This window comes from Merops nubicus, unplaced genomic scaffold (genome assembly GCF_000691845.1).
Source record: "Merops nubicus isolate BGI_N331 unplaced genomic scaffold, ASM69184v1 scaffold31299, whole genome shotgun sequence".
In the NCBI taxonomy this organism is placed as follows: Eukaryota; Metazoa; Chordata; class Aves; order Coraciiformes; family Meropidae; genus Merops; species Merops nubicus.
Window position 1 is genome coordinate 1 of NW_008632139.1, and position 11,269 is coordinate 11,269.

At 40.1% G+C, this 11,269-nt stretch overlaps 1 protein-coding gene across 1 annotated transcript; it reads right to left on the reverse strand.

The window, feature by feature from the left end:
* Positions 1 to 71: 71 nt before the first annotated feature.
* LOC103780197 (cell division cycle protein 27 homolog) lies at positions 72 to 10,971 on the reverse strand (the record flags this gene model as incomplete). Its single annotated transcript, XM_008947853.1, has 8 exons — positions 72 to 187; positions 2,564 to 2,678; positions 3,520 to 3,734; positions 3,846 to 4,000; positions 4,522 to 4,619; positions 5,574 to 5,699; positions 7,449 to 7,596; positions 10,896 to 10,971. Coding segments are annotated over 8 exons (1,049 nt in total), but the record flags the coding sequence as incomplete, so codon positions are not given.
* Between the last annotated feature and the right edge of the window lie 298 nt (positions 10,972 to 11,269).

Genomic DNA, 11,269 nt, shown 5'->3' on the forward strand with positions numbered 1-11,269 from the left:
AGCCCCAAATTCCTTCAAGAAAGGAGATGCAAAAGGTGATACCAAGATGATCTCTTGGGTTTTCCCCCTACCTTGTCTGTGGGCCAGAGCTCTGTGTTTGTGCAACAAGAATTGGAGTGACCTCCCGGCTATTTCCGCTCTGTGAGAAGACAGATTTTGTTCCAGCTTGGCTTATCCTGCTGACAGTCTGCACAACACAAAGTTTCTACAGGTTTGTTATTATGTCACTAAGAAGTCTCAATCTCTGCTCTATCAAACCAAATCCATTCTGCCTGTCAAGCACTGCATAAAGGAGGATAAATACAGATCCTTTCACTAAACATAAGGGGCCCCCTCTCCAAGGGGGGGCCTATCAAAAGCATTTCTCTTTCTCCCTGTTAAAATGCCATCAACTGAGTTTACCAACTTTGTGCACAGCACTTGAAAGATAGGAAATCTCCATCTAGTGGCAAGAAGCTATATAGTAGGATGTTTATGCAAGAAAAACAGTAATATTTCAAGTTCCTTCTCCACAGAAAGTTGTACAAGAAATCCCAATCATGGAAAGGGGAAGATTTTTGAATTGCCATATTACAATCACATCCATAAGTCATTCAGCAGTTAACACATCACTGAGGTGCAGCAAGTAACTGCACATCACTGGAGCAACACTGGTGCTCATGCACTTTTTTTGTACCTTTTATTTGCCACAGGTTACAAGCATGGAATATGACTTAGCACCAAAACCTTGACTTCTAGCTTCAGAAAGTTAGACCATGCACTTTGGTGCCTACCCTGGCACAGCTGAGGTGTGGGAACTTAGAGCTGTGATAACTGTGAATCTGAGACCTTAGCAATGAGTTCAGATCAAGATTTGTCTGCTGCTTAGACTTCCTACAAAGGATTCAGAACAGGTCTTCCCCTCCCTGCCTTTTAAAGAAAGCTTAAACCCTCTTGTTTGGCTCAGGGAAACTAAAATTCAACTTGGTGATGGCTGTTTGGAAGAGATATTCTTTAACACACTGGAAATCAGTAAGTGGGATCAACAACAGCAAAAGCAGCAGCAGTTTATGTATTATCTGACTTCTAGCGTTCTGTCCTTCCCTTCTCAGTTTCTCTGTTATCAGAGGAGAGTTTAGGCAGCCAGCAAGTGTGTTGCCCACTCAGATAGGAAGCCTTTGGATCCATCCTAACGTTTCATTCGTTTACGTAAGTGTTTCCTAGGAGACTGCCTCCATTAAGTCATGCACATTCTAGCCACAGCTCCAACTACAGCTTTTCTAACTTGCTAATTTGAAGAGCAGAAATGAAACTGGCCAAGTAATTATTTGCACTGGACAAAGCTGAAATGCTAAGCTGTTTATTGAAGTGTGTTAACTGTTTGTGTTTGGGTGGCAGGACAGATGCCTCTGGGCAGGAAGCATTTGCCCAGAGTTCTCCCAGAGCAGCAGAGTTCTCACCTCAGGGCTGGCACATCACACCTAGCAAAGCAACAGGAGCAGCAAACAGGGCTTGATTCCCCAAAGCTTTTCATCTATCATGCAGCACACATTCAAGATTAAATGCAGATGAGTACTACACTGAAGACCATCCAAAGAAAAACAAACATTATCCACTTACTGGCTTTTATTCTTTAAGTATTGGGCCAATGAGGGAAGACTGTTTTAGCAGCTCCCAAATTTGACTTGCAGAATGGCACCACAAACTGAGCACCAGCTGATTTGTTCAGAGCATCAAATGGGGAAATTCAAGCTCACTTTTTGAGGAATTCAACACTATTATGTGCACTGAGTATACTTTAGAGTTGGCCACCTGTAACACACTAGTAACCTTCATGCAACTTCTTGGTTTACTAAAAATGCAGGGAAGAATCCTCAAGGTATTTGTTTTTAGTAAGGAACAAAGTTCTTCAACTGTCACCAACATTCCACCTCTCACTTGTCACTATGGCAACTACAGCAGTTTCTTACAGAGCAGAGTAAAAAAAACACTATTGAGGCTTTAGAAACAGTCATTTCAATGTCATTGACTATTCTACAATGAATCTAACTAACACTTCAGGAAAATCTAAAAAGTTTTGTCAGGGAAATACCTGACCAGCTGCAGACAAATTAAAAATAAACTGCTCCTTGTACCCCCCACCTATAAAAATATATATATAAAAGCTGGTGAATATTTTATTTTGCTGCATTAAATAACTGTTAGTAAGAGCAGGGAGTTTGAGTGTAATTTTGTTTGTTTGTTTTTTTTGTGGGTCTTGTTTTAGTGTTTTTGTTTTGAGGGTTTTTTTTGGTTGGTTGGGTTTTTTTTTCCCCTCCTGTTTTTACAGACTTTGTATGCAAATGACACAACTTTAATTCTCACATAACCTGAACCATTCCCATAAGTAAATGGGGTTGCCATCAGTTCTACACTCAAATTGCTTTTCAAAACAAATTGTGAACAGTGAGCAAGTCATGTTCTCCCCTCTGTCAGCACAATTCAGCTGACATGCAACAATTCTTATCTGCATTATGGACTCCCCTTTAAAGCACACTGCAGTGTTGAACTCAGAGCAGTAACTGTATGCCAGAATGCAAGGTACCTTCTTTGAAGGTGCTCCTGTGGGTGGCACATCAATTACAGAAGAAGAGTTTGTGTAGTTCTGTAAATAGGATCCATCTCCAGGGCTTGGGGTTTCTAGTGGCAAAATTCCAAAGCTGAGGACAAAATGAAAAGGAAAAGTCAATGTCTGAATGTTAGACCACGAGAGCTGGCCTGATTCTGTGGTTAAAAGACTCAGAAGATCCACTCTACTTCAGAACTACTTGATTTATGTTAAGCCTCTAATGTCTTATTATCCTCATCTATACAAGACTTCAACAGAAAAGACTTAGTGCAGAAATTGAGAAATACAGAACCTTCTTTGCCTGCCTGCATAATAACCAACAGACCCAGACCATCCAAGGACTAATGGCTCATAACATAAGACTGTTTAAATAAGAGTATAGAATCATTAAGGTTGGAAAAGACCTTCAAGATCATCAAGTCCAACCACCAAGATGGCCTATAGGATAGAACATATTTACATGCTCTTTGGGAGACCTATTCTTCAAGAAATACTCTTTAGAGTTGATTGAAGAGCATAAACATCCTCCTTGAAAGACTTTTCCAGAATGGCCTATAGGATAGAACATATATTTACATGCTCTTTGGGAGAGCTATTCTTCAAGAAATGCTCTTTAGAGTTGATTGAAGAGCAGAAACATCCTCCTTGAAAGACTTTTCCAGCATGAACATAGCAATAAGCAATACAGAGAATCAAGAGTTCCTCCCTTCTAAGCAAAACTACCAACTGCTTGTTTAAAAAAAACAGAAGGGACAAGCACTAGGACCAGATACTGAAGTTGCAGAAGAGAAAGTTAAACAGCATTATTTACATTATATATCAACATGCACCTTGGAGTATGTTGTGCAGCACCAGACGTTGTTCCTGTTCCAAATCACAAACATTACCAACAGCACAGCTGTGGCCAGAAACTGTCCATCCCAAGGACTTACCTTGGAGTTAGTGGGCTCAAAGCTGCAGGTCCCCCCAGTAAACTCCGCCCAGTTTTTGGTTTATTTTGAGCCTGTTTAGACAGTATGGCAGTTCCTGACCCAAGAGGGACAGCATCTGGTGAAATTACAGCCGAGTCAATGTAAGACATAGAAGAATCCGTGTTCAAGGAGGAATATTTTGAATTGGAGGATTCTAGGTTGATTCTGTTCAGCTCCTGAAAAATGGAAGGCAGCAGTTGGATACCCACGCAGCAGAGTTCCCAATTAGCATTTTTCAGAGAAGCTGGAAAGACTGTTTTAAACACAATGATTGCAGCAAAACTCACAATTGTGTCTTGTGGGGTTTCCATGAGGACAGACTCAGGCTGCCTGTGGGATATGTTGTGATTAGACACCAACGTTGTGCAAGTGTTAGGCAGACAGCTGCTGAAGTTCTGTAAAGATGTTAATTTAAATGTTTGGTCAGGGTCTGGTTTTTCACCTGTAAGATTGAAAGGAGATTATTAAATAGAGTTATTCCTGAGTTAGTCTATACACTGAATATTCAGTCTGAAACAAGGAAGACAAGGGACAAAATATTTTAGAAGGGGTGCATTCTAATTTAATTGTTTTAAAGCCCCATATGCTAAATCAAAAGTGTTCTACTACAAAACTCTGGGTGATTTGGTTTACTAAAAAATAGACTTGCTTCAAGTTATTCTCAGAAGCATAGTTTCTAAGGATTTACTAAGTATAGGTTTGAAAACATATGGTATTGTTAAATCTGAAAGTATGTAAGAAATTGGAAGAAAACAATACAAAAGCTCTAAACACTGGCAAAGGATTTTAAATGCATTACTGCTCACAAAGCCACTCCCAAAGAATTCTGCTGGCATTTTCCTTACTAGTTCTGGACAACGAGTAAAATAAACCTTGCCATACAGTGCTGGAAAAGTCAGAAAGTTTGACATAACCATAAACACAAAAACCATCTCCACTAGTGGAACACTCCCACAGACTCACCTATTTCACACAGCGATTCGAAAGGGGACCAGAGGAAAGGATTTAAACTAAGGCTCTTTTGGTAACATTCTGATCCTTTGGCAAGCCGGTCTGTCTTGCTGCAAAAACAATGTGAGTGGTTTACAGGAAACTTCAGAACAGCACTTTTGTTCAAGATAGCATTCCAGAAAAGGAGTTGAAAAACAAAAACATGTGGGGAGTCACAGCGACATCCCTCATTTTTTGAGGCCACTGAGTAATATTGAGTTCTTTTGAAGTTATCTGACATATTTAGACACAGATGAAAATTACTTAGACAGTTACATAAGCACTAGCACAGCTTGAGAATTTCTGCTTTAGAAAGATGCTGTTCCTTGAAACAGCTTTTTTCTTTTTGGAAAACAGCAGCCTGATTGTGAGCCTTCCAGCCATTTTAAGTATCTATGGATGAGATTTTTGCATACAAAATACTTAGGTGTTCAGTTTAGCCCACATCTGCCTACAAGGACAGCAGCTTCTGAAATAATTTTTTTGGAGAATAGATATACTAGGGAAGAATCCCAGAACCCCCCAGTCTGTTCACATTTACTGAAACCTTTCCTGTATTTAGGCAAAAGCAGAACACTTAAACGTGTAAAGTTATTCTGACTGGCAGTCCTCAAAGTTTTCATTTGCAGGTTACAGCTTTACAGCTGTAAACTAGAGACAGAAAAATCAAAGTGACAACACTGAGAAACAGGCCTTGAGAGCTTCTGTTATGGAAGAATACACAACTAACCCAAGAGTATTAAAAAAAACCCAACAGACTTTTGGATGATATTCCTGACAACCTGGAGAAGAGGAATTTGTGTTTTGAGTCAGACAGAAGCTCTGGATGAAACACAACCCATTTCTGCATTCCCAAATTAGATGGCTCCCACAACTATCCACCTGCATCTATCCTACTCAAATTGTGTAGCTTAAAATCCCAGAGACAGGTGTACCCCATGGTGACTAAATATATATTTGACTAAAACTGATTAAATAACCACCCCCCAAGCTTTATTAGGCAAAATTTTAAAAGACAACATTACCAGTAGACATGTCCCAGTAAGGAGAGTGTAAAGCATGCAGAGTCACCAAACTCCATAACAATGTCATCATGGCTTTTCTGTTTATTCAACACTCCACCAGATAAGATCTGCTCTCCTTCTGCAAGCCTTTTTAAAAAACAAGAGGTTTAAAGGGGTTACAAGGCTCACAGTATTGGTAGTCCAGTGTGTTCACCCTGCTGCAAACAAAAACAGAAATCCACTGTCAGTGTTCACAAGTTTCCAACCACATACAAAGTAGTTCCTGCAAATGAATTTTAAATCTGGGATGGATTCCTCCAGCACCACAGAGGTCTGCAGTACTCTGAAGCCAGCTTCTCTACTGGGAGGGAAGAGAAACAAAAACCCCCAAATCCCCCACCACTCCAAAAGCAGAGCTGCATAATACAACATGACTTTTCCAGAGGCAACTAATCTTAGGTTGAATATTAAATGGAGGACAAGAAAGTCTTCTAGACACTTCATTTTGGAAGGTACTTTACCTAGTAACAGGCTAAGGCAAGACTTCCTTGGGCTGTTTCCCAAGAAATACAATTTGTAAGGCTCCATGCACTCAGCTAATGGCCAGTACTGGGACATGGCACAAATTTTGGATTTTAATGCCTTGCTTTCTTGCAAGAGGGGCTCAAGAGGACAAGTTCTGTTTGCATCTCCCACACCTGCAGTGAGCAGCACCACTTGGTAGGCTTGAAAATTACTTCATACAACCTCTGGGGATGGGAGGCATTCTTCTGGCATTTGAGACTGACACCTGCACAAACAAATCATCACTTCTTGCCTCCACTTGAAATTATACTTGTGGGTAGATGCTTCTATCAGGACAGACCATTCCCACAAGAAAACAAGGTACATCTGTATAAATGAGCTCATCTAACTCCAACAGCAGTGACAGATTTAATAAATTCTAAAGAATGTTTCAGAAATCCCACCTAACTGAAATCAGAAGCTAATGTACTACATGCACAAACCAGACTTTGCAAAAGCAAGGGAGGGAACAATCAGCTTCAAATATATTCCACTGGGACCTTTCCAAGCAGAGTATTAACATGATTTCCCTTTCAATGGAAGATGTAAAGAAACCTGCACCCTAATAGCTCCAAAAGTGTTAAAAGTGTCAAAAGAAACACAAGTCAAGACATCCTCATTGCTCTAAAGATGCCAGAGGACTTGCCTCCTAAAGAGAATCAAAGGCTAAGGAGCTTCCCCCTTGCCTCTGCAGAGACCTACGTGTTGCTTACACGTGAACAGGGTCACAAACCCTGCAAAATAATCACATCCTCCTGTGTGAAGCTCCAAACTTCACGTTACCTATGCTAAAGAAAGTGAACTTTGTTATTGATGACTGAAAGAGGATCACTCAAAACCAAGCCAAAAATGGCACAGAGAAGCTCCAGGCCCCTCAGCATCTTTGTAGCCTCTGCTGGACTCCCTCCAGTAGTTCCCTGTCTCTCTTGAACTGGGAAGCCCAGCACTGGATATAGTTCTCCAGATGTGGCCTCACTAGGGCAGAGAGAGAGGAGAATCTCCCTAGACCTGCTGGTCACACTCTTCTTAATGCACTCCAAGACCTTCAATCTCCTTAAGTCACTTCAGCAGTCAGTGTTTTCTCCCCCAGCACAGCCTGAGAACTCCTTTGTAAGCTATCTGATACCTTTTAGAGCTTTCTGCAATACAAGCTAAAGTTCATTAGGTCCCTATCTGAAAGCAAAGTTAATTGAACTTTAATAACCTTCAGAGCTGAAGGACTAACAAAGTGCTAGTTTATGCAATATTACAGCTTCCAAAGAGAAACCCAAACAAAAAAAAACCAAAACAATGCATTTGTAACCCTGGACAGGACACAAAAGTTTGACTCACTTGCTGAGGTCCACACAACACTTTGCAAGCAGGTACTTGCACTGGGGAGTAGTGCAGCTGTGTCCCTTGAGGAGCCTGTAAGCTTTGTAGGCCTTTCCTGAGCGGTAGTAACACGTGGCCAGCAGGAACAGGGCTTCTTCTGAATGGACTGCAAAACAAAACACACGTTTTTAAAATCATCAGCTGCCTGTTTACTGCTTTGATCCAGGGAATCTGAGTGCAGGGAGTAAAAGCCAGCTAGGAACGAGATAAAAGAAAAGGAGTATTGATATTTAGAGAAATTCATCACTGAATGAAGTGTGTTTCTTTCTTTGTCAGCATACAACAAATTTCCCTGTGTCATTTTCCTGTAGAGGCAGACCAACTCAACATCTACTGTTGTAGGAGAACTTTGATCCTTCTGGCTCCCCAATCTAAGTGATTAGCCAGATTGTTAAAGTAACAGCAAGCTAAGCAAAGGAGTCATTCCTGGTAGGACAGAACTACTTAAAAACTCATTGGCCACACCAAGACTGAGCCCAGAGTATTGTCACCCCCCCAGTACCACTTTACACTAGTTTAAGCAGTGCATAAACACTGGCACAACAACAGCTGTTAGAAAGTATGAGAACTTTCAGAAGGAAGATCTATTTCAGCCTAAGTAGCCTAATTAACAGTTTTAATCCTCATTTCAAGTGCTTTTTCCCTGTTTGCAGCTTTACTTCTGTTGTTTTCCTACAGCACTTGATGCTGTATCTCCACATGACTTAGTGGAGCAAATGTACTGATTCTAATGACTACTAAAGTCAGTCAGTTATTAGTCACCTCTGCCCCAACATCAAGTCTTGACCTTTTTGCTGCCTACACTCACTATCTCTTTAGGAACATGGCTTAACATTATCATTCAGATGCTTCATTTATTTGATGTTAGGAAGCAATGATAGGGACAAGCTCTCCTATAAATCCTCCTCCCAAGCTGAGTCCTCAAACTTCAAAGTTCTGAATGAAGTAGTCAAGTTTCAGGAAAAATAATCTCTAATAGAGAACAAGAATAATCAAGCCAAAACCATTTCTCTGTTGTAGAAACTGGAAGTATTTAGATTTGATGTCTCCTTCAACACTTCCACTGCAGGGATGAATTCTGTACCACAGTGAGACTGTTCTATTCAAAGAGTTTGGCTTGGCATCCAGATTGAAGCCCGAGGTCAGCCTTGCTGATTTCACTCGTGATTACAGAACAAAGGACAGAGAGCTAACTTCTGAAGTGACTTTAAAACCTTGCTGCAAAATTATCAGTTGAAACTTTAAACAGAGAACACACTTTTGTGAGGCAAACCGAGCACTTCCATGCTGTGGGGTGAATTTGAGCACTAAGCTGACTGTAAAATACCTGCATGACTCTTTTAACTCTGTTTTCTGGGTTTTAAGCCAAAAGGAGATAAGCAGATACACTCACAGATAATGCACAGGCTTACTCTATTCTTTGTACTGCCCCAAATGTTAGACCCAAATCACTCCTACACAATGACGTATTTTAAATCAAAGCCTGTCCATAGAGACAAGCAACTTAAATCTGCAAATAATTAAGAAACCCACACTCTAATGCAAATGGAACACAGCATTAAAAGAAACAATTCTGATGTTTGTTCCTATACCTACGTGGAACTCTTCAGAAAAAAATCAGTATAACCATTGCACAAAACTGGCTTTGGGCAAGCTGCTCAAATCCTTTGCTGCACTGAAAATGGACTATTTTAAGTTTGTCATCACCCAGATGGTGACAATGGAAACTGAAGACTCAAAAGGAAGGCACTTTATTAGCTTTATCCTAAAAACTCCACAAGATCTTTTTGAAAATTAAAAAGTTAAATCAACTCTTTTATCAGTTTAACATACTTTGAGTTCAGGGAAACTACCAAGCCACAGATGTCCCCACAAGGACAGTAATTGCAGGTGGACTTAAAAGAACATCTTTTCAGGGTAAAAATCACTCCTGCAAATACAGAGTCACTGTACTCAAGTTCAGCAGCTTTTACTCTGCAGTAGAACTACCTATTTAAACCAGAAGCCAGATGTTTTGTTAGCAGGTAATTGCTTGAACCAAGTAACAGCATCATGCTGTTCTCTCTCAGCACTGTTGGCCACTGAAAAAAAGCTGTTTGAAGTACCCTTGCAGAGTGTTATTCTGTATCAAGTCATATATTTTTCTCCTGGCTGCTGCAAAAATAGGAGTCTCTTCATTTCTTCATCCTTGGCAATTACTTTCAATCAATATTTCCCTGCATCTGACAATGTGCTGCAATCAGGAGAGACATGTCAACCCTAGACAGCTATTGCCTTTTTGCAAACCTAGGTTCTAAGGTTCTATAACATTCTACACAACACTTCTCACTTACACACCAGACAGAAGACTCCAAATTTCATGGGTAATCTTGACATGAGGAAAGTCTTCCCCCCCAAAAAAATTAGATTTGTGCTTCCATTGTTAAGAAGTGCATTGTGGGCATGTCAGGCAAAACACTGAAAGCAAAACATTTAATTACAAAACATGGAGCATGAAATGGGCTATACAGTTTAATTCACATTATAAGCTCACGTTGTTTAACATGAGAAATCATATTATGCTTATGTTTTAGCTTAAGGGTTGGGTTGTTATTTTTTCATGTTATTGATTAGGGGACAATACCTTTCAATCTCTTTCAAAATAGAGAAGAATAGAATCGAATAGAGAAGAAAGAACAGAGAATAAAGTTGAATGCCAGTATCAAGGAGAAAGACAAAAAGCTTATCTGAGGTCATGGAGGAAAGGTTAAAGAAGAGGGACTAGAACACAAGAAGAAAGCTGTCTTTGAAGGACCCAGGAAAAGCACAGATCTGCATTACCCCTGCTGCTCAGTATCCAGGACATCCTTCATCTGACAACATTACAATGAGGTAAAAATTAATAAGAATTCCACAGGAGATAACTATTCTATAGGTTCTGATTCTCATGGTCTCTACTTCACTACACTTTTCTCTCATCATCACAAGATGATCTCTTCCAGCTAACACACCAGTCAGCCTACCTGAACAGCATTATTAGCAGACAGCTTTCACTGTCAAGACAATGTACAGAGTTTGCTTACTGCATCTATCCTCCAGTGCCCTTGAAAGACATGCACAGTTTGAAGTTATTAAAAACAAACTCTCTCCCATCTGATACCATACAACAGATCACTATAAACACTGTGCTTAAACACACAATTCTGAGCTTAATTTTTTTAAAGCAGTTTCACTGTAAAATAACATTGCTCCTGTCACATGATTTGATTTTCCAGCCTAACTGCAAGGCATTCTTCCATCTTCCCCAAGCAGAAAGTTACACTTTATTATCACAACAAGAGTAAAAAAGCAGGACCAGAGGCTCAAAAATCCTAAATTAAAATTGGAAAAAAAAAGGCATCAACTTTATATTTGCAAAATACATACCTTCTGCATACAACCTTTCTGCAAGGAACACTGCATCCCGGTAAGCGTAGTGGTTAAGTGCTTGCCATATAGCAGCCTGCAAGACAAGAAAATAATCCAAATTTGAGAGGCTTTAAAAATGCAAAAAACTTCACAAGCTCTCACTGTCAAAAGGCAAAGTTCAATTTTTATGGGAGTCATAAGAACAGTGAAAAATAAACACGCAGACTATCATTTGGATGTTTCAATTATTAGTAAGGAGAGCTAAAAAACCCCAACAAACCCAGCACTGAAGTCATGAACCAATCTAAGCCTGTTGCTCATGAGTTACTGTACACAACTATCTATAAACCTCAGGCAGCAGGCACTGAAATAACAGTGAGTGCCTCCACCCA